The following is a 24,281-nucleotide window of genomic DNA, read 5'->3' as shown; positions in this document are numbered from 1 at the left end:
TATTTTTCAGGGGGGTGGCTGGGTGGCTCAGTCAGTTAAGCATCTGACTCTTGATTTTGGTTCAGATCACGATCTCAGGGTTGTGAGACTGAGCCCCAAGTCAGGCTCCACACTGGGCCCAGAGCCTATTTTAGATCCCCTCTCGCTCTCCTTCTGTCCCCCCCACCGTGCTAAATATATATATTTTTTATATTTTTATACTTTTCTTCATACATATATATGTATTGGACTATATACATATATTTATTGGACTACATATATATATAGTCCAATAAAACTCACACCAGGGGAAATCCCTAGGATATGAAAAAAGGTAGAAATAATAAGCATGCAAATACGTTGACATGGTATGACTCCAACTCTGTGTGGGTGGGGGTGTGTGTGACAGTATGTGTATGTGCGTATGTGTGCCTATTCCTTATTGTCTTAATACCAGGTGTTGCTGAATTTTAGCATTATAAATAATTTAATTTTGTATTGTACTAGTTTCCCAAATGTTTTAGAATGATAGATGTATGCTATTTAGAACAAAGAGTCAATGAGGTGATTAATTGGCAGTGCCCATCACGGGCCTCTGGCAGTGTGCCTCCCTCTGCTGCAGCTACAAGGCTACGTCCATTTCCGAAACCTCCCCTACAGGTCAGGATCTGGAGGCAAGCAGCATTCTGCACATCTGGATCAAGAGCCTGACATTTTGATGACGGTTGTGGAAGAGGGAATTGTCCTGGGCTGTTGTTAGGGGCAAGCCTGGCAATGGAGAGGATGGAGTTTTCTGAGGCATTTCTGGGGTCAGGTCCCAGCTTCACAGGTGACAAGAGACAGGGTGCTACCATCAGCTACCAACAGCTGGGCAGATGCAGGGGAAGGGTCCCAGGTGACTTCTTTCCCGGGCAACTGTGCAGTACTGCACGTCCAGAAAGTCCTTGAGGAGGTCCGGCCTACAGCCTGCTCTTCAAGCTCTTCCAGTGATTTTTCTGAGACTCCAACTCACAGTATTAAGTCCTCTTATGTTGAAAATAGCCACTGTGGCTCTGTTCCGTGCAACTGAAGCTGACTCACATCCCCAGGATGTTGAAGGAATTAAAAAGAAAACCCTGATTACCTCAATGACCTCTGACCCACTACTCTTAAACCATGTGAAAACCTTCGTAATAATGCATCTTTTTTAAACCTGCCAACTTGACTTGTTTATACACTTCTAAATATCCATGTGAATCAAATCTATTCTGAACACAAATTAAATGTCATGAGGCTTATTCATAAATTGGATTCTGCTTCTCTGGATGGTTTACTTCAAGATCACACACTCTAACATTTCAAGCTAATCTCAATGAGAAGATACTCCAGCTTGATTCCTCCTCAAATACATAATGAAATAGTTCCGAAAAGTGAGCCTAACAGTTAAACTCCTAATCCAAAAAAATCAGAGACTACAGCGCACTGTTTTCTCCTGGAGGATTCTTCTCAGCTACGGTATCTAGATGCTCTGTGTGGTTTTTTTTTCCTTAAATGAACTACCATAGATGAGTGTTAGAAATACAAGTAAAAAAATTTTAAAACAGGTACTTTCACATAAATGCAAAGGATAAATCAAACAAATATCAAGCTATATTCCCTTTAATATTAATATGTAATTAGCATAGTTCGGCATACACATGCTGCTCAATTAATGTCTGCATTGAAACAAATATTAATTCATTCAGTAGACGTTTACTCAGATTCTATAGACTCGGCAGTGAAAATGACAAACGCGGCTTACAGCTCATTGAATAAAAGATTAGAGGTGTAACAGCATGGGATGAAAAGGCCTCTACAGGAATATATAACAAAGAGCATTAAGAAACAAACTGAAAAAACAGAATAAAGTTTATTTTTTTAGACTAAATAAATTAGGTCATGGACTGATGTAAATTAGCTCAAAGAAGAAAATGTTATTAAGACTAGGCAGTACACTTCCTTTCTCTAGGAAGAAAAATATCAATAGAGTAATTAGACTATGGATTCTACTTTCCTCCTTAAAAATCCATACTGCTATAATTTCTTTAATGTACCTCATGACCCAGTATGAATATCTGCTTATACATGTGTAAAATACCTTTGCAGGGACATGCAAAAGGCTAATAAGGGGACCGCCCCTGAAGAGAAACAGGGTGACTAGGAGACAAAATAGAAAAGGGACTTTACATGTACATATTTCATGTCAGAAGTTTTCATTTTTAATCATAAATATATTATCTATTCAAAAAAATGGAGACATAAATAAATAGCATGAATTTTATCATAAAATGCAAGGGCAACATAAAACAGGAAGCCGTCTCAACTTTGCCCTAGAAGTTGGTACACACACACACACACACACACACACACACACACACACAGTGAGACGCGCCAGAGGCGAAGAACTCAGTCAGCAGCTGACACTCATCACTGATACTAAGAAGACACAAAATAGAAATGGTTACCTTCCTGTCACAGGTTTTAGGGCTACCAGCAGTGTTTTGCTTAAGGAAGCCAGCTGTTGTTGACCAGCGTGTGGGGTTTTTCCGTGAAGGCTCTTCAGAAGAAAAATTATTATCACTAATGGAAGTTGAAAGGCCAATTAAAGCTGGGTCACTGCTTCGTCGGACATGAAGAGGCATATCTACAAATACAAAAAAAATTACATTTTTCAAAAAGTAACTACTGTCTGAAGACTACATGTTAGGACACAAGGTAGTGAAATCCAAAAGATTAAAGAATAGAGTAACACTTTTAAGGTGACAGTGGGTCATCATTCTGAATAGAAATTCCATTAGTTCCTTTTAAAACACTTCATGGGAAAAGAAACGTAGTATGTGTGGGAGAAGCTGCTCCGGAGTCAGACCGCCCAGGCTCATATTCGTGCTTCACCAACTTATTATCTGTGTGGTTCTGGGCAAGATGCCTAACTAGACTCTGCTTCTAGTCTCTTCCTACACTAAAGGCAATAACCAGTCCTTCTTCCATAGGGTATCTTGAGAACTAAACGAGGTGAAGTGCTTAAAACAGTACCTGACACTCAGTGTATACTCAATACGGAGTAACAATAATAACCATTACCGCTGCTATTATCCCAATATTTTTAAATAAAATGTCACACGGGGTGCCTGGGTGGCACAGCTGATCCAGCGTCGGACTTTCAGTTTCAGCTCAGGTCATGATCTCAGGGTTGTGAGATCAAGCCCCACTCCACTGAGCGGGGAGTCAGCTTGAGATTCTCTCTCCCTCTGCCCCTAGGGTGTGTGCACTCTTTCTCAAATTAAATAAATCTTTAAAAATATATATATCATACATATTCTAAAATATCAATAATGATGTGACCATGGAAAAAATTTACCTAACTTTTAACCGTATCAGGATTAAAAATACACAATCTAAACTGTTTGGCTCCTTGATAAAGGAATTCTGTTAAATAAGATAATTATTTTGTTCAAAGAAGTACTATCAGAAAATGTAAAACACAAACACATTTCCTATCCTTAAGGTAATGAAAATCTTGAAAGTAATATGCTAATATGCTACTATGCAGGCTGACATATACTCACATACACAGTTACATGAAAGACAGTGTTTCAGCAACTGTACTCACATAAAAGAGGGCTCTGTCTGCAACTGCTAGAACGCAATCACTAACAAACTCAGGTTAATATGTAATATTAACAATATTACAATACAGCAATTGCTATAACACAATCATTAACAAACTCAGGTTAATATTTGTATCTATAGTACTGAGAACATCTTAGCAGATACAATCGTTGGTATAGCAGAGAAGAAACAGCTATAAAACCAGAGAGAAGAGCAAAAGCACAGGAGTCTATAACACTGGGAATCAAAACAAAAACTCCACTCATCAACTAAGGAAAATCATTCAAAAAGATAATAAATATAAGACAAAAAATTATGCTAATCTGTTTTCAAAAAACTAGAATGCAAGGTAAATTTTTATAAAAAGTCTCTAACAGGAGTGCCTGGGTGGCTCAGTCAGTTAAGCGTCCAACTCTTAATTTTGGCTCAGGTCATGATCTCAGGGTCATGAGACTAAGTCCCACGTGGGGCTCCATCCTGGGCGTGGAGCCTGCTTAAGGGTCTCTCTCCCTCTCCCTCTGCCCCTCCCCCACCTCTCTTCCTCTCTAATAAATAAATAAATAGTCTCTAACAAAACAGCTTTAATGGTGGAATACATTCATCATTTACTCTATGAAAAATATTTCTGGAACACTGATGCACTGATTAATGGTATGGCTATACGATGGTGATATTTAAATCACTGTCGATCCAATAGTCTCAAAAATGTTAAAGCAAATTAGAAATGATCAAAGGAAACAGAAGCATATGAATATAATACTGCTTTTAACATGTGCTACTATATCATAAGGATTTGATAATAAGAAAGCCTGAGTAATATTACAGGAAAAAAATATGCTGAACATTTAATTTAATATTGTTAGTGGTTATCTTAATTTGCTGGGAGAAACACACACATGAAAATTATAGAGAAGAATAATTTCCAAATGTAAGTAAAAACTTGTGATGGCACTTACTGCTTATACATAGCAACCAAAAATAAAACACCAAGAACTATGTGGTCACTCTCACAACAAATTCACAAAAATATACATCTAAGAATCTATGTGTGTTAATACTACACTGCTCTACTATAACAAAGACTTCCCTCCCGTATAACAAAACTGCTCCCAGATTCATCAAATCAAAAATGTTAGCAGGAAAGCAAAAAGGGAACGGGAAGAAAAAAATAGTCTGGCCAATTATAAATACCACTTCTTGGATATGACTTCTGTTGCTTTCCAATTATTGGGCTATGAATTATTTAGTTGTTAAGGAACTCTGCACACTTCATTTGTGTGTGTGTGTGTGTGTGTGTGTGTGTGTGTGTGTGTGTGTGTGTGAGAGAGAGAGAATATGTGCATATGTGTGCACGTGTGCGTGCACATGCATGGGAGCACCTGTGTGTAAATCTAAAAGAAGCACTACTCACAAGAGACAGACTTTAAGAAGTGGTACAGAAGTAACGACCACAATAAAACAATCACATAAAAGTACATTCGACCCCAAAATAAATTCACGAACTATATAATTTCATTGAATTTGCTTAAACAAAAGAAACAGCTTCGTATGCTTGCTTCTGAAAATTTTTCCCAGAAGAATAAATTGCATACAGGATGCATCTTCTGATGGGACATGATCACCGTGTTAATCTGTTAGTCTAAAACAGACAAAAATAATTAGCCTTTTACCTCTTGTATCTGCAACTCGTGAAGCTGCAGATGTGAGGGGAAGGGAGGGTTAGAAAGGAGATACGGTGCAGCGAGGACCGCGGACCCGGGGGCGGAGCCTTCTGGGTAGATGTGGGGCATTGCACTGGGCAGTGTGTGCAGGACTCCTGCCGTGAGGGATGTTCCACGAGAGGTGCTATCAGCCGGCCCTTCCTGTCAGTGCTTCGCACATTACACTTTGTTTTCGTTTCATTCTGTTTTCATTTCAGTGACGTCCATAAAAGGAAATAATATAGTCTGGATCTTCCACTTGTACTACCTAGTAATCAAGTACCCTGACGCAATTTCAAGGCCCCCTATTGACATTTCTGTCCACGGGCACATTCAGGAAGGTGATTTGAGTCCCGGGCTAATGAGAAAAGAACAGAACTCAACTTAAAAAGGAAACAATGTGTTCTTCGTAAAAGAATGCCAAATGATATCATAGTGATCTTGAAATCAAGGTTTTCTTGCAGTTCAATGCGCTGAAAGAACTGAATCCTGGTGCCCACTAGCAGATCACTAGGTCCAAAGGCAAAGCCCCGGGCCACACGGCAATGGCCTACATTCAGGGTGCCTGTGACTCAGACTCAGACACACTGATGCTGTGACACTGGCACTTGCATTGGTTTATAATTTCTTCATGGTTTTACGGTTGCATGAAAACTATAAGGCATTTTTATCCAGTTTATACACACACCTAGGTAACCTTGGATCAGAACCACTGATTTAACTTGGAATGTTCTGAGTCTTTTTTTTTTTTTTTTTTTTTTAGCGAGTCTCTACATTAATCACAACAGAGGAACATGTGACTCACTTCACAGATGAGTAAGCAGAGGCTCAGCGAGATGACAGATGTCAGGACGACTTCCTGGCACCTGGGTCAGTGCTGACTCACTACCCAAATCATGAAATTAGTTCTAGTAATCAGCAATTCATTGGAAAACAAATTCCATTTCTAGCTACTTGGAGATAGAAAGGTGAGTCTCGATTTTGTAAAAGGAAAAATGTTTGTTGTTTTCTAAGTAGAATTATATACACTGAGAAATATACTGATTTTTACGAATAGCAACATTTGGTTTTGGAGAGTTAAAGAAATATTATGTCAGCTATGCAGACAGATTGAAACAACAGTCATCCCAACTTCAGAAATGTTAAAGAAAGAAAAACCTCCCGGTTAAATAGACGTACAATGTGTAAGACAATAAAGTATGCCCCAAAGGAGACCAGCCTAGACCAGTGCTTGTCAAATTTTGATTTCAGGACTCTTTGACTCTAAAATTTACTGAGGACCCCAAAGAGCTTTTGTTTGTGTGGGTTATAGCTAGGGATGCTTACCATGTTAGAAGTGGAAATGAAAACAGTTTAAATATTTCTTCCTTAATTCATTTTAACTTAACAATAATAAACCCATTTACATGCTAACATAAACAGAATTCAGAAAATTCTATTTTATAAAACAAAGTTTATTTAGTGGAAGAGTAGCATTGTCGTACATTTTGCTTGATAGATGACATCTGGATTCTCATCCCTGCTTCTGATTTCAATGCACTCCAACATGACAAGCGTACGAAGGAAAAAAGAACTCCACAAATATTTAGCTGGAATAGTATTTTAATAATCTTTCCAAAACTGTAGATACTCTCCTTTGATACCACACCAAAACTTGAAGAAGGAGAGTTTCTCAAAAGTTAGCTGCTATATGGAATGTAAACTTCTCATTCTTTGTACATTAAAATCTCCTTGTCCGTCTTACACTTTGGATCTTTTACTCATGAAAATATTCTTTAACATTAGCTATTTGGAATATATTATTGGCTTACATGACTTTTACAAAGGTTGATATATTTCTTCATATCAGAAAAACACATAGGTGAATATCACTACCCATTTCATGAGAAAAGTCATTAAGTGACGGGAGGATTTGTGTTTTCCAAAATCTAATTTTCATTAGAAGGCTTGCGTGTTTCCTTTGGCAATAAATACTGTTCCTTATTTGCCATGTAGCAACAGGCTCACTTCGTTCATTTTCTAGAAACTCTGCCAGACACCAAAGTCTGAAGAACGACAGTTTTCTGTCCTGTTTCAAAAAAATAAAAAGAGAAAGAAAGAAAGAAAAAAGAAATGTGGTATTCCATTTAAAAAGGGTTGGCTCCTGACTTCAAGCTATATTACAAAGCTGTGATTCTCAAGACAGCATGGTTGGTATTGGCCCAGAAACCGACACATAGATCAGTGGAACAGAACAGAGACCTCAGAAATGGACCCTCAACTCTATGGTCCAACCAATCTTTGATAAATCAGGAAAGAATATCCAATGGAGAAAAGACAGTCTCTTCAATAAATGGTGCTGGGAAAATTGGACAGCCACATGCGTAAGAATGAAACTGGACCATTCTCTTACACCATACACAAAGATAAGCTCAAAATGGATTAAAGACCTAAATGTGAGACAGGAATCCATCAAAATCCTAGAGGAGAACATAGGCAGTAACCTATCTGACACCGGGCATAGCGACCTCTTTCAAGACATGTCTATAAAGGCAAGGGAAACAAAAGCAAAACTGAACTTTTGGAACTTCATCAAGATAAAAAGCTTCTGCACAGCAAAGGAAACAGTAAACAAAACTAAGAGGCAACCCACGGAAGGGGAGAAGATATTTGCAAATGATGTAACAGATAAAGGGCTGGTATCCAAGATCTATAAAGAACTTCTCAAACTCAACATCCAAAATGCAAATAATCCAGTCAATAAACGGGCAGAAGACATGAACAGACACTTCTCCAAAGAAGACATACAAATGCCAACAGACCCATGAGAAAATGTTCAACATCACTAGCCATCAGGGAAATCAAAATCAAAATCACAATGAGATACCACCTTACACCAGTTTGAATGCCAAAAATTAACAAGACAGGAAATAACAAATGTTGGTGAGGATATAGAGAAAGGGGAATCCTCTTACACTGTTGGTAGGAATGCAAGATGGTACAGCCACTCTGGAAAACAGTATGGAGGTTCCTCAAGACGTTAAAAATAGAGCTACCCTACAACCCAGCAATTGCACTACTAGGGATTTACCCCAAAGATACAGACACAGTGAAAAAAAGGAGCATGTGCACCCCAATGATCATAGCAGCATTGTCCACGATAGCCAAACTGTGGAAGGAGCCAAGATGCCCTTCAGCAGATGAATGGATAAAGAAGATGTGGTCCATATATACAATGGCATATTACTCAGCCATCAGAAAGGATGAATACCCACCATTTGCATCGACATGGATGGAACTGGAGGGGATTATGCTAAGTGAAGTAACTCAAGCAGAGAAAGACAATTATCATACGGTTTCACTCATATGTGGAACAGAAAGAGTAGTGTGGAGGACATTAGGGAAAGGAAGGGAAAACTGAAGAAGGGGAAATCAGAGAGGAAGACGAACCATAAGAGACTCTGGACTCTGGGAAACAAACTGAGGGTTACAGAGGGGAGGACGGTGGGGAGATGGGGTAAGCGGGTGATGGGTTTTAAGGAGCACTGGGTGTTATATGCAGCTAATGAATCACTGAACACTACACCAAAAACTAATGATGTACTGTATGCTGGCTAATTGAACATAATAATTAAAAAAATGAAAAAATAGAAAATTTAAATGAAAAAAAATAAACTTTTAGAAAAGGGCTGGGTCCACTTACAACGCAAACCATCACGTAGAAGTTTTTCTCAAGACAGCCACTGATCTTCAACACGTTCAAGGGCTTTATGCCTACCTACCGTTTTAATCACACAAACTATGAAGCTGGATACTCCAAAGGCCAGTAATTAACAAAAGCAATCATTCTTGCTGCTGTATCAAGGACAGCAGATGGAAATGGCTTATGTTTTAAAGTACGAGTGTGTTGGGTAAAGGCTACATTTGGTGCCAATGTCTCAATTTGTGCCAAGGGGCCGGCATTTTACCCACCAGGGCCTGAGCACCACTGGTGCAGATGATCAACCCAGTGAAAAACACAACACCTATGTTGGTAAGACTATGAAAACCAGTCCTGCCCTAACAGCCTCCTTGAAACGATCTGAGTGGGTCCCAAGGGCCCTGGACCACACACTAAGAACCTCTGGCCTGGACCGGTGGGCAGCCTGGCGTCTCAGTGCCCTCTCCAGGCCTCAGGCTCCTCATCGGCAAGACCACAGGTGGCACTAAGGGGGTCAGAAATTTTTTGATTATAAAAAAATGTGTGATCTACATATGTTCATACACTATACCCGTGACCGCTACCAAACCTCATCCTAACAGAACTTACAACAATTTATAAAAAATGGACTAGAAAAAATACGAAAGTGTTTCTCAGTGGTATCAAAAGCCATTGTCAGGTGCCTCTAAACGGGTTAAAGTATTACAAGCAACACAGGAGAAGGAAAATCCCCGAGTTGTAGGAAATGGTGTACAAGCAGCCACAAATGGCATGTGGTCTTCTGACAAGTTGAACCTGATTTTAAAGGAGATCACTATAAACATCTGTCCTTATCTACAGAATCCATCATGAGACACAACTGCCTGTTCATCTGACAGGCTTCCCACCTCTCCCGGTCCTAATGAAACATATATTGTAAGAAGACGACAATTTTGTGTTGGCCTCAGAGGAATATAATACAAATACAGCCTTTTCCTCCGTGGTTTGCTCATGGCCTGTTTCAGCATTCTAATGATCTGATGTAATCTGGGTTCTTTACAGTAATTAGAAATAACAGAAGTTTCTTGTTTAAGGTAGTTTGGTCATTATTTTTACAATTCCTCATCCTCAATTTTAGGAAAATCAATGCATGTAAAAACATGAGAATAAAACTTTCTCCATAATCTTCTGGTTTATTTAATATATAGATTTTCTAAGTACATCCTCTGAAATATTAAAAAGAAAATTCAAAGACAAGGATCTTCAATAATTAAGCTGCTGGATGGAGCGCACGGGGACTGGTGCAATGTCACTGGGTCCAGGACGATAGTGGAGACTGTTTGATGTGTGCATTCCTTTGAAGAGCGGATAAAACAGCAATAAACCCTCATCACAAGATTTCAAATTCTCTGTGTCACTAATGCACTGTAAATATTGATTTGCCTCTCTAGGTAAGGTGCCTTTTAAATAAGTGGAAAATGGCAACCTAATAATGAATTAGAGCAAATACTAAAAGGGCAGATATATACATTTTTAACTGTTAAATATCACACCCCTACCTACTCCTAATCAACTTTCCCATTTGCTTCTCTTCTTTCATTCTTCTAGTGATTTCTAAATTATTTAACCACTCAAGGCAATAAATAAACCTTTTCCAAGAAGACAGGCATAAGCCGTCAAGGTATTTAATCAAATTTAAAAATAATATGCAGTTACACGTGTTCTATTAGAACTTATGATGCAAACAGCATAATTACTCTTGATGCAAAATGAAGATGGTCTCTCTGATCTTCAGGGCAATTATACATTTTCTGAAGACACGTTTCACAGTGAGAAGAACCAAGTTATTAACACATGCCATGGGGATAAAAACCTGTCATCAATACTGCAAAGCTGACCTTCCAATATATGTTGCCCTTTTTATAAAGGTGCTTCTCAGTCTTTCACTGACTGAGGTGAAATCCCTGGAAGAAATGGGTGGAAGACAAGGCACAAAATAAGCTCTAAAAAACAGTGAATAACTCACAAGGATATAAAATGAGTTTTATCACCCTGCTATTAACTATCTTTTTACATATGTAAGCAATGAATAAAGAATACTATAGCTGGAAGGTGCTCTAGAAATAAACTGAAATATCACATTCACAGGCGAGCGCACTGAGGCCCAGAGAGGTAGTCTAAGGGCTGAGTCAAAGGTCACCCCGCTCCTGGGTGACCCAGCTGTACCTGGAGCACTTGTTAACTGACTCCCTGTTCGCTGCAGTTTGGATATAAGCACACTGCTCTCCCAGGAGAACTGAGGCGTGTCGAATCCACAATATGCTTATACTTCACTGGAGATAACAGGTGATTTTGGGGGGAGCTTGAGTTTAAAACACATTTCTATAGATAACAGGATGTTTTCAATGGTCCCACTGGACCTTAGACTCATACAAGAAGGGAAAAGAAAGTCAATGTCACATGACTGTTTCCGAAGAAAAACCAAGAATTTTTCTGAGGCACACTGAATTCGTAACATCAGAATTCTCATTCGGAAACTGATAATGTAACCACTCTGATCGAAAACCCTCCAAATACTTGCAGGAGTACAAAAGCGGCAATCTGCATACTATAGGTGGGTCGTATCAATGTTAATTTATATGTGATATACCGCTGCAGGTCTTCAAAATCTTACCATTGAGGGAAGTACCCCAAGACTCTCTCTGTATTCTTTCTTACAACTGCATGCGATTCTGCAATTATCCCAGTTAAATAAAAAATAATAATAAGTAAATAAATAAGCCCACCCAAGAGTTAAACAGAAAATCCCAGGAGGGATGTCCCAATGTCAAGGCCTGCAGCAATCAGGACTTGAGGAGTCTTCCTAACACAAGTTCCTAATACTCTTCTCAGGGTCCAGGGCTCAGCCGCCACACACGCCCTGTGGGCCCTGTCACGTACCCACGCTGACGGCTCCTCCAACACGTCCCCAGTGCGGTAGCTCTTTGCCTCACCAACGCCAGTAACTTAGACCGCCCAGCATCTGCCCTCCATCCCAACCACGTTCCCCACTGTTCAGTGCCCTAACTCCTCAAATCCATCACATCCCGCGTCGGTGTCCCAGCAGCAAACAGTTGGCTGATTCAGGAAGGGGTCACTGAGGAGAATCTAAAGGAAGGACTGTTTACAAATACATGGCAGAATTAAGGAAAAGCAACAAGGGCTTGAGTATCCATGAGGCTTTTACCACCCCAAGGCAAGGGGAGCTGTGGCTTTCAGTCCAGGGACACGGCTCCCAGCAAACCATAGCCGGGCAGGAAAGGAGCCCAGGCGTGAGGTCCGTGCACTCTCTTCCCACACTCCATCAGTGCCCTGCAGGTGCAGCCCCGCCCGACCCTGGCACAAGCCAGGGAGGGAGAGCCTTGAGCCGGACCAGTCAGCCAGAGGGGGCGTGAGGAACGCAAGAAAGCTAGCCCGGGATGCTAGTGGAATTCCTCTGCCCCCCTTCTTCCACTGCACTTTGCTTCCACCTCGAATAGCATGAGCCAGCTTCTTAACCAGAGGACAAGTATGCAACCCACTCACTGTCACTGCCCTTCCTCCCTTCCCCCAACACACACATGTGCACACACACACACCTCCCCAAAGCAGGAACGACAATTTTTCAAAGTTCGTTAAAATACATCAGTCAGGAAAAAAAAAACTTCCCAATGGTTAAAGATGCAATCCAGGGGTTCCTTACTTGTCCTCTCTGAGGGTGGGGAAGAACGGTGAAGGTGTGTAAGAAACAGGCATCAGAGGTCAAAAGCCTTTCACGTTTCTCTTTCTGCTTCCTGGAGGAGAGGGTAGGGCCTAGCCAGTGGAAAACAACCAGCAGTCTATAAAAATATGCATTGGCTACTGAACCCTGTATAAACTTAATGTCCCCCAAACCCTTGGCTAAGGCAGTTACAGCTCAGGGAAAATGGTTAGTGATGCCCGAATCCTGAGCACCTGCCAAAGAGCCCATCGGGGAGTGTTCAGGCCAGCCCAACGAGCAGAGAAAGCAAAGCTCCACAGGGTGATGTTTCCCTTTTACCTAATTTTGGTGTCCCCTTTTCGTTTTGCTACGGCAGGTGTAATGCCTGGCTACTTCAATCAACAAATGTGTGAGCATCTGTGAGATACTACTATTCCAGAGATTCTAAAAAATAATGACTATGGAGCCAAGGGTTTTTGAGAGTCATCTATTGTGGAAAAATCACTCCAAGTGAACCCCACTCTGAACATTCAAAAGGGAACAAATACTCGAACAGACCACCACCTGCCCAGTGATAAAAAGACGTTAGTAAGAGGAAAAAAGTAAAGGTAAGAAGAGGGATACATACAACCAGGTGCCCAGATGAAAATAACCACGGGGCGGGGGGGGGGGGGCTATCTGAACAGCTGCCACCAAAGCCTTTCTTTGGGAGGGTATTGTGGAAAAAAAATGTTGGCTTTGTTTTGCACTTTCAGAAAAATACCTCAATGAGCAATGAGGGGACTGGAGTCGAGAACATGAGAATGAGCTAGAAAGAAACAATGAGCGAAAAGAAAAAGAGAGCAAGAGCACGCACCCAGGAGCACGCAAGCAGGCGAGAGCTAGCTAAGCTGTTTTCCCTCAAACATGAACCAAGTATTTAGAGATGATAAAAAAGGAAAAAGGGGGAAGCGGGGCTTCTAGTTACTGTTACAGATAATGTCTTCTCTCGCATATTAGCGTGTCCAGTAGGGCATGTGCCCTCTATTTCCACACATCCAACAGCCCCAACCACAGGGTGAGATCCACGAGGGATCTTGATAAGCAATCTTCTAGAAAGAAGAGCTGCTGCTTCATCTCTCCTTTTTCTTTAACCCACTATTCTTAGCTTCCTCCCCACTGGTCCACTAATACAGCTTTTGACAAAGAACACCATAAACCTCCTCCTCTTTAGCAACGCCTCCCCAGGGGGCCTCAAGGTGTGCGGCGCAGAGCTGGCCTCTGCCCTTTGGGCTCTGCAGTGCCGTGGAGAAGGCGACTTATCCAGCCCCGTATAGTGTGCACGCTCCTGTGCTACGGGGGACGAACAGAGCACTCCCCAAACACCTAAGAGGGGCACCTTTCCTAAGAACATCAGCAAAGACATCAGGAGAGAAGGGGCAGCTACATTTTCGCTGCTGTCCTTGTAGATTCTCTTTGTGTCTTCGTGAGTGAGGTGTTTCTTCTATGGCCTGCCTGTTCCTATCCTTGCACTTGCCACACTGTCATCAGAAGTTTTAGGATCTGCTTCCCCATTAGCACACAGCTCCCAGCGAACAAGACTGCACTTTTCACTGTCACAACCCTTAACAAACATTTGCTAAATCAACAAAGATGTGAATGAAGAGGGCGACAGCAAAGCTGAAATTTTTGGTTTGCTGGTTTGGGGTTTTCTTTTGGAGTGGTGATGCTGATGTTTGGTCAGTGGGATAAAGAGGAAAAAAGAAGACATGCAGTCACAGAAAACTGCAGAGGCAAAGGCCAGACCTAAATTCTAGAGAATTAAAAGGACTGGAAAAAAATCAGTATGGCTAAAGTGTAGAGTTAAAGATGTGATGTGGGAAAGATAAAGCAAGGGAGGGAGACCTGGATGAACCAACATACGGATCTCATTAATTTTAGAGATTCTACCCCTACTTCCCAGCCCAGCAAAAGGCACGTAGGAAGTGTTTATTAAACTGTTATCGTATCTCTATCCTTTTCACTTTGTCTTAAGTATTATAAGGGCAATCTTTTTTAGCAAAGAAGAAACAAATATCGGATGGCCAGAGAAGACACACACACACAAAAAAAGGTTTTTGCTCAAAAAGTTCAAAGAACTGCTGCTTCACGTATTGGTAGAGGGCGCTGTAGCCAGAAATCCCAACATCTTAGGGTTTTTCTTTGTTTTTTACTATTAACTTTGCACTATTATCCTTTGTGCAGTGTTTATTCCCCTATGAGAATATGTGAGCACAAGCAAATCTAAATTAATTCTTCACAGATAATTTTATATGTATATCTGTATCAAATCCCGCATATCACTTTCACATCACCAATCTAGGTCAACAATCATGTAATTAAGTTTTGAAATTATCAACTTCATCTGACAAGTAATTTATCTTTCAAAAATGGATGTTGATTATTGATTGCATTGAAGATTGTCTCTAAATGCCCTTCTCCTTGGACATTTGTCTTCTATTATTTTATTAAGGATTCAAGCATCTCAAGAACTGTCAAGTTAACTTTTGATAAGCATTATTCTCCCATTCCTTTATTCTTATAACCTTTATCCCACAATACTCTACAGAAGTGTCATATTTTCCCCTCATGGGGAACTGGAGATCACTGATTCATTAGCCTGTTTTCTGTTACTTAAGGATGTACACTGGACGCTGCCCCACTTGACATTGTTATACATCTTTCACTAGCACATTAACCATCATCAACTACCTCGCAAAGGCAACCCCCTTCTTAATTCTCAGGCATTAAACCTCCACTAGAGTCTCTATGCTTAATTTTGGTCATAAATAGGCTTTTCATCTTGAACTTGAATCTTCGTGGTACAAAAAAATATTATACAAGCATGTACCAAAAGTCATTCATTCAAGACAAGCATCTCTTGAGCCACCCCCCCATGTGCCAAGCATTCTTCTAGTTGCCGGTAGCAAACAACCCCTCAACGATGTGACATTTCGTGGTAAGAGAAGAGCAATGGGTAAACAAGCACAGGTGACGTCACAAGGCAATCAGCATTGTGAAGACAAATGAAACAGAGCAAAGGATTAGGGGCTGCTGGAAGTTGAAGAAATGCTATTAGATACTGGGGAGTATGACAGAAACACTTCAAAAGTATTCAGAGAGCTCATTATCCACTTTTCTGTCTTGAGTGTTCCACTTTCAGATTAATTCCTTACCACAGAGCCTTGTACATACTGGTTATTAATAAAGCCATTCGGCACCAACTGGTTGCTCCAAGGCGGCAATAAGACTTCACGGTTCTGGAACATATGGCTACATGTCTGTTTATATTACCTTCAAAGTGCAGAGATCTTTCATAGCTAATCTAATCCATTCAAGGAAAGAGTAATGTAAAAGTAAATACATCCCGATCATTTATAATAAACCAATTAAGTTTGTAACCACTAACATATATTGAACATTCACTAGGGGTCATGCATGTGCTAAGAACCTTAATACATTAATTGATCATACCTCAGAACAAGGCTACGAAATAAGTTCCATTATGATTTTCATTTTATGGTAGGGAAACGGGTGTTGCAGGATAAGGTATACTGGCTAAAGTTAACCTATTTAAGATATATATATATATTTATTAATTAGAGAGAGAGCATGAGCATGAGTGGGGGGAGGGGCAGAGGAAGAAGGAGACTCCCTGCTGAGCAGGGAGCCCAATATGGGACTCGATCCCAGGACCCCAAGATGACCTGAGCCGAAGGCAGACGCCCAACCAACTGAGCCACCCAGGCACCCCTAAAGTTAACCTATTAAGTGGTAGAGACAAAATCCAATCCTCAATAGTCAGGCCACAGAGAACACGCTCCTCTCCAGAAATGATGAGATCCTCAAAGATCAAGAACATAAAAATAGGGGCTCTGATGTATTTGTAATTTTCTCACCAACTTCTACCTACCGCCACGGTCATCTCACCACGGGCCAGCAGTAAATACCTATCAGCTGAATTCACTCACAATGAACCTCAGAGCTGGGAAGAGAGTCGCTGGTAAGCAGCCAATGACTCAGCAGATGCTGGGATCTCTGCACTCATTCTCCCCAGGTAAAAAGAAAGGTCATGAAAAATTTTAAGAATGAGACAAGCTCCCTTTCACTAAGACTGACAAACAACTTATTTTATTTTGGGGGTATTTGTGGAAAGGAGCGAGAAGTGGTACACTGAAGGAGGGCATGCCATGGACAGAGAGAGAGGGAGAAGGGGAAGGAGAGAGAGAGAGAAATTAAATGCTTCATATTCCATTTCTATGTAGGGAACAACTACTTAAACAGAAATGCATTGGATTAAGGGCTCAATCTACATTTTCACACAATATGCCACTACAATCTTATGAATGAAATAGACTGTATGTCCAGCAAAAAGAGTCTTTCCTAATAGTTAGTAATTTGGGATAATAATATGTAGCATATGCTAGGACTCATTAAGAACTAACTCTCTTTCTCCTACCTATGCCCCTCCTATATTTGACCTTAACAGAAGGTCCAAAATCCAGGTCAGTGCTAAAAGATCTCCCCATCCTCACCTCACATTATGCATACACCATTTAAGTTATATCAGTGGTTCTAAATCAGCACTATTCATTAAAATAATCTGGGAATAATGCTGGTTCCCAGGCCCCCGTGCAGAAATACTGCAAATTAGGTCTAGCATAAGGCCCAGAGACTTTTACAAGCTCTCTAGGCAACTCGAACATGCAACCAAGATTGGAATCATCGCTCTAGCTAGACTGAAAGTACTGCATATCGATCCTAAGAGATCTCATTAAAAATACAGATTCTGATTCAGTAGATGCCGGGTGGGGTCTGAGATTCTTCATTCCGTCACATTCCCAGACGATGCTCTGGGGTAGCAAAGCCCTGTCCGTGACATCAAATACAGCAGCCACAAGCCTCCTGGCTAGTTAAACTCAGCAACTCGGTCACCGCTGCCTCATTTGAAGGATTCAACAGCTACACGGGGTTCGTGGCTATCACCATGTATGAACACAAAGATCTCTGAATTTTTTTAAGTACACAACTTTGTAGGACTCTGAATTTTTTGAAGTATTTTTTAAAAGATTTATTTCCTTTAAGAGAGAGGGAGAGAGCATACGAGCTCATGAACAGAGTGGGAGGGGCAGAGGAAGAGACGGAGAATGTCAAGGAGACTCTGCACTGAGCAGGGAGCCCAACGTGACCTTTGATCTCATGACCTCAAGATCATGACCTGAGCCAAAACTAAGAGTCGGACATTTAACAGACTGCACCACCCAGGTGCCCCTTAATTTTTTTAAAGTATTAAACAATTTGCAGGACACTGCATTTAGCTAAATAAAAATATAATTAATCATTAATTGTACATTCTCCGTTTTATTAATTTTTGATCACTAGAAAAGAAAAAGATCTGAGGCAATTCTACTGTTTCTTTTTCACTTTAAATTCTTTTTAACTTCAATGTTATATACAGAGAATAATTTTCAACTTATCAGATATTGGGCAAATAACCTGCATTTTATAAGATCCTACTGGATTTTTTATGTAATATTTTTTTTTAAAGATTTTATTTATTTATGTGACAGAGAGACAGCCAGCGAGAGAGGGAACACAAGCAGGGGGAGTGGGAGAGGAAGAAGCAGGCTCCCAGCGGAGGAGTCTGATGTGGGACTCGATCCCAGAACGCCGGGATCACGCCCTGAGCCGAAGGCAGACGCTTAACGACTGTGCTACCCAGGCGCCCTTGATGTAATATTTTAATGTTTATATTTGCACAATTTAGGAATCATAATGTATGTCCATGAGTCCCCAAAGAAGTAAATAAATATTTACATAAGAATTTTTTATTAAAGTGCTATATTTGGAACTAACCTACTGTGACAATGCAAATCCTACTACAAATGTGTATACAAAATAGAAAATTCCAGTAGTGATCAAAGGGAAAAATCCTCTATTATTTTAAGAAAACCAAACAACTGCTTGGCTGCTTTTTAATTGAGGAGATAAAGCACTTTAACACAGATAAAACATTTCTAGTAGTTATTCCACTTTTACAAATATAAAGCCAAGAACTTTACCCATAACTCTGACAGCCTGACAACCAAGCAAACAAAATTCAGCCCAATAGTAGTTTCCTAGGCAACAAGCACAGATACAGGCCAGGGGGAAAAATGAAAACAAGAAAAGCATTGCAGCATTTCCAGTAGGCTTGAGAAATACATTTTAATTGTCAGAATGTCACAAAGACAACAATATTGAAAATCATTTCATTGAAAGTGATTCAAAGCAGAATGCCATTTTCATTACAGCAAACGAGGTGTGGAAAAATAGAAAAATTAGATTCCCTTCCATTGCTCTGAATTAAGTAGGGATGGTAATCAATCTTGTTTGATTTTACAAAATTTATCTGCATTAGTACAGATTTCTAATATGTCTCCTTAGTTTTCTCTGCAAATGTGACCCTACACTGATTCAACATACAAAAGAAGGGTCGCCCAGGAAGGGGGGGCAGCAGGAGAAAGTGTGTCCCTGTTTATAACCACTGTTATAAAGCTCATACATGCTTAGGTTTTAATTCAAACAGTAAACATTTCAAAACACACATTAAAACAGCACTGGGCTCCCCACAGTCTCACTTGGCTTTGGTTTCCTCACCTAGAACAAGAAGGACATGGATTCGATCTTAAAAACCTCTTCAGTTCTAACAGCTTTCGATTTACAGAAATAAAATACAGAAAGGCTACACTGTCTAGAAACATTGCTTATAAAATAAATACTCTATCCTAGGCCATTTTAAAACTTTCTCTTTAGAGGACCTAAACTCTGACAGTTAACCTTTAGAAAATAATATTGGAAACGTCCTACTCTATGGCTATTAAAATGTCTAAGTTTTACATCAGCTTTTGTAACCATGATGACATTTGCTCTTATGTCTATGTCAGAAACGTTTACTTGGATTAACAGAAATGTGTTGGATGCCCTTAATCTACGTTTCCATAAAACGTGTTACTACAATCTTGTGAAATAGTCTATATTTTCTCCAAAACTGTCTTGTCAAATGCTTAGTCAATTTAGGAACTTAGGCTGAATTGACCAAGTAATTCAGGCAAAACTACCAATTTAGGAGCTTCAGTAGCAAACATCACTGAAGAGTTTTTCTGATAATTCACCTCTCAATGATTGGTAAATAAGAGGAATAAATAGCAAAATGGGCTTCCAAGAAAGAATATATTCGTCTTTTTTTCTCTATCTTGCCTCTCCAACAAGCACGATTAATATATTATCATCCATTCCCCATTCATCTACCACTGAACTCCAGCAGATCCATGCTAATGCCCCGATGAATCAGGTGCCCCACTGGAGTGGTCTTAGGTATCTACATGCACTTGCATGTTTCCTCTTTTTTATATGCACTTGTCCTCATATAAAAGCCATTATAATGCAAGCATGCAAGTTATAAGAGAATAAGTTGATAATTCAAAAGCAAAGTAAATTCACAGAAATAGCAGCACTTATGATGGTGAGTTCATTCTCGTGAAATAAATTTCAATTCACTTACATTTGCTTTATTTTTTGCTCTTTATCTTACTCTCTAGATTCTCTTACTGTTTACTATTCAGAACAATGGACATCAACATGCTACCACAGAAATAAGCTCTTTCTTGCATGACATGTAATCAGCTCAAAGAAAATTTTAACAGAATGGCCATTCAAAGAAAAATAAGAAGAGTAAATCCTAAAAGAATCTCATGGGTAGATGGACTAAAATTGCGTATGTCTGCCAGGAATCCGATAGAGCTTGTGTTGGTCAGGAGAGCTGGTAAAGGAGGAAACATTAGAAGATGTTTCTTATTCTCCTTTACATATTAGCTGCCACGAAGCAAATGCAAAGTTTTGTGGACCGGAACACTATGCGATCGATGGAACAGATATATATGGTACATGTACGTAAAATTTCCTTTACCTTTGACTTAGTTTTCAACTTCAACTTACATCTTCCTTTTGCATAATTCCCTATTTTTATTAACTACTATTGTTATTGCTATTTTAGAGATCAACATAAACCCATACCTACTAGATAACAGAATATATATGTTATTGGGTCTATACAGTGTCAACTACATATTTATATAAAAGAAAGTAAGCTTTAAAATACCAAAAATTAACAGGATCAACACAAATGATTTATTCTAACATGTCTAAAACTTAAGACTGCTCAGTGTATGTTGAAGAAATTAATAAATTGGAATTTATTTATTCCAAGCAAGTCTTCCAGTTATGTCTCATGCATTCCCTAACAGGGTTGGGACTGAACACTGGTCTTCCTTTAACAAGGGGTAAAAAAAAGAGAGAGAGACGTCAAATCTTTCAAACCTTTGAAACTTCCAATGTCAAAAAATCTCACATATTCGAAAGCAAATTATGGGTAAAAATTATCATGACCTAAGTGGAGGATCTTTACAAGGGATTAAATGATGATTTGACAAACCACACTCTTTTTGTACTTGCATTTCTAAAAGGAAAAAACAGAAATTCCTTTTGAAAAGAAACAGCATTCAGTATCTTTATGAATTAATCATAGGACTCATTAAGAACATACTGCCTATCAGAGGGCTGGCTCTATCTCAAAACACATTTACTGAGTTAAAATACCAAAAATACACATTAAATATTTTTATCTGACAGCTAAATCACTGGAAAAGACCAAACAGAAAAAGAACGCTTCCTTTACTTCTCATCAGGTTAAAATTTGAGATGCTGATGTGTACCACTGGGAGCACGTGACGCTGAGTGCATTGTCAGCTCTGCTACTGGGAGTCTGCAAAGGATAACCATCAGAAAGGGTTGAGGAAGGTAGAAAGTCACAGCTCATGTTTATCTTTACCTTTTCAAACATATACAGGCATAGATGCGATATGAAAATAAATGCCAAGAATGACATGAAAAAAGCCAAGAGGGTGGGGGTGGTCACACACATTTTTAACACAATCCTGGTCAGAATCTGAACATTCTCTCTTATCCCCTTTACTCAGTCAGTGTCTAAATACAGGTAAGCTAGAGATCTACCCACCTTTTAAGTTCTCTTTCCTTCCTCCACGGACCTATCCCAAAATTGCTCCAAGCACCTCTCGATTAGAATTGTCTACAGGAAGATCGGTAGGGGAAGAAAGGGATAAAGAAAGGGGTTAATCAGAAGGGGGAGTGAAGCATGGGAAACTATGGACTCTGAGAAACAAACTGAGGCTTCAGGGGGTGGGTGGGGGAATGGGATAGACTGGTGATGGGTAGTTAGGAGGGCACGTATTGCATGGTGCATTGGGTGTTAATCGCAACTAATGAATCATTGAACCTTGCATCAGAAACCAGGGATGTACTGTATAGTGACTAACATAATGTAATAAAAAAACATTAAAGAAAAAAACAACAAATAAATTTAAACTGCAAATAAAAAAAAAAAGAATTGTCTACAGTAACTATTTATTATACTTACTTTATTCCACTGTTTCTAATCCACTCAAAAAATGTGATTTGTCTGTGCTTGATACAAGGATTTCTAGAGATGGCTCATACCATCTCATGAGAAAAGATTACATTTAAAATTATTGAGAGTTGCTTATGAGAGTCATTATTAAAAATTAAATTATAGAAACTTACAATCAAATAAATTACATTAACAACCAAGATAACAAATACTCAGAACACTCCACTTCCTAGTTATGTTACATTTTATCATGAACTATGCTCCTGACGTGCCTACTGCATCTGTCTGGTGGAAATCCCCTCTGATGGTGCTACCATGCATCCCTGAAGGACTCTATTCAGTAACAACCTGCAACTGGCCACAGTAAGAGTACTGACACCACGGAAATGAACAAGTGCTACGAAGCCACGTCTTTTTTGGTTTTCGGAGATTCAGCTGTAAAACATTTTTCCAGCACACCAGTCATGTTACCAGACAAATTCCCTATGCTCCTGGACTTAGGAAAAGCACAAGGCACTCCAGGACCCCACAGCAAATCTATGGAATCAGGGCAGACCTCTCAGAGAAACTGTGACTGCAGCAGAGTCCTGAAGGATAAGTTGAGGTTAGCCAGGTGTGCAACAAGGACGGAGAAGGAGCTTTACCACCCAAGGAACGGGATGCTTGGAGCTAAGCAGGCCTGGACCCAAACAAGAAACTCATCGAAGGGCGCGAGTTACAGGATCCAAAGAGATGCGGTTGAAAACAGTTCTCACAAACCCTAACAAAACACACTAATACTTTTAACTTCATTAAAAAGTACTGAGAAGCTTTTGAAAGTTTTTAAAGCACTGGGGCAAAGGGAAGAGATGTGGGTCTTTCAGCCAGCAGAATGGACGGAAGGGCTGCTGTGAGAGGTCGGCCAGGAGACAGGTCTGGGAGCTCGAGTCTCTCCTGACAATACAGCACAATTAGAAAAACCTTCTTGAGCATGCAGTGCTACAGTGGTTTTATTTATTTACCATTTAAATGCAGGCTCAACTCCACAAAAATAAACATTATTAAACACATAAATGATAAATTTTAAAATATGAGATCATAAACTGAAAGTATGTGCGAAGATCTAAGATTCTGTTTCCACACTTCCGTAACTACACATCCCACTTCAGACACCACCAGTGAGGCCGCCCTTGGTAGATGAAATGTAGAACAGAAGATCACTAGGATGTAGTGAAGACTGTGGGAATTGGAGCCATATGCCACTCTCAGGGATGAGCAAACTTGTGCTAAGACACACCTGACTAGGAAAAACCTCTCCGAAACTCAGCAATCCAGCCTATGACCAAATTCCCTTACACTGTGCCTACCAAAGACACTACAATAGTTTGGCACAATTTTCTGGCCACTCAATTCCACCAGCGACAAATACTCATTAACTGAGTTGCCATTTCTTCTTCACTACTTGAACAAAAAACAAAATAAAACAAAACACAAAGCAAGCAAACAAATCTTAAAACACTGGCTACCAGTCATTGTAAAAATGTCCTGGATTCCTTTGAGGTGCTCCTTCCAATACCCTGACACCTGCCAAGTAAGACCTCATCAAATACACAATCATAAGCACCCATGGGAACATTAGCCTTACAGTTATGAAAAAGTTCATCAGAATCCAAATAAAGGAAAATTGGAATTGGCAGAGAGAACGCATGTTGATCGATCAGTGCCCTTAAAAAGATTCATCTCTCTCCAGTTATGGAATGAATAAGTCACGGGGATGAAAGGTACAGCCCAGGGAATATAATCAGTGGTGCTCCGATAGTGTTGTGTGGTGACAGACGGCAGCTCCACTCGCGGTGAGCAAAGCATAAGGTATAGACTTCTCTGGAACCACTATGTTGGACACCTGAAGCTAATGTAACATTGTATGCCAACAAGACTTCGATTTAAAAAAGAAAAGCAACATATGCAAAAATTAAAAACCTCAAGGAGGTGGAATTGGATGGAGGTGGTCAAAAGGCACACACTTCCAATTGTAAGATAAACAAGTACTAGGGATGTCATGTACAGCACGAGTACTGCTAATTGCTGTGGAATATACAGCAAAGCTTGTAATACAGTAAATTCTAACAGTTCTCA

At 39.9% G+C, this 24,281-nt stretch overlaps 1 protein-coding gene across 15 annotated transcripts in view; it reads right to left on the bottom strand.

Annotated features, from left to right (window-relative positions):
* The window catches only part of PARD3 (par-3 family cell polarity regulator), a 636,797-nt gene that overhangs the window by 338,830 nt on the left and 273,686 nt on the right, over window positions 1-24,281 (bottom strand). For all 15 annotated transcript variants that reach the window (XM_045786400.2, XM_045786404.2, XM_045786403.2 and 12 more), the window contains exon 4: window positions 2,463-2,641. In XM_045786400.2, coding sequence (XP_045642356.2) covers window positions 2,463-2,641 — 179 coding nt within the window. The remainder of the gene's footprint in view (window positions 1-2,462; window positions 2,642-24,281) is intronic.

The sequence above is a fragment of the Ursus americanus genome, chromosome 31 (assembly GCF_024610735.1).
Source record: "Ursus americanus isolate L20-20 chromosome 31, mUrsAme1.1.p, whole genome shotgun sequence".
Classification (NCBI taxonomy): domain Eukaryota; kingdom Metazoa; phylum Chordata; class Mammalia; order Carnivora; family Ursidae; genus Ursus; species Ursus americanus.
The sequence above is the reverse complement of the archived record's forward strand: the minus strand, read 5'-3'. Positions and strand labels throughout refer to the sequence as shown.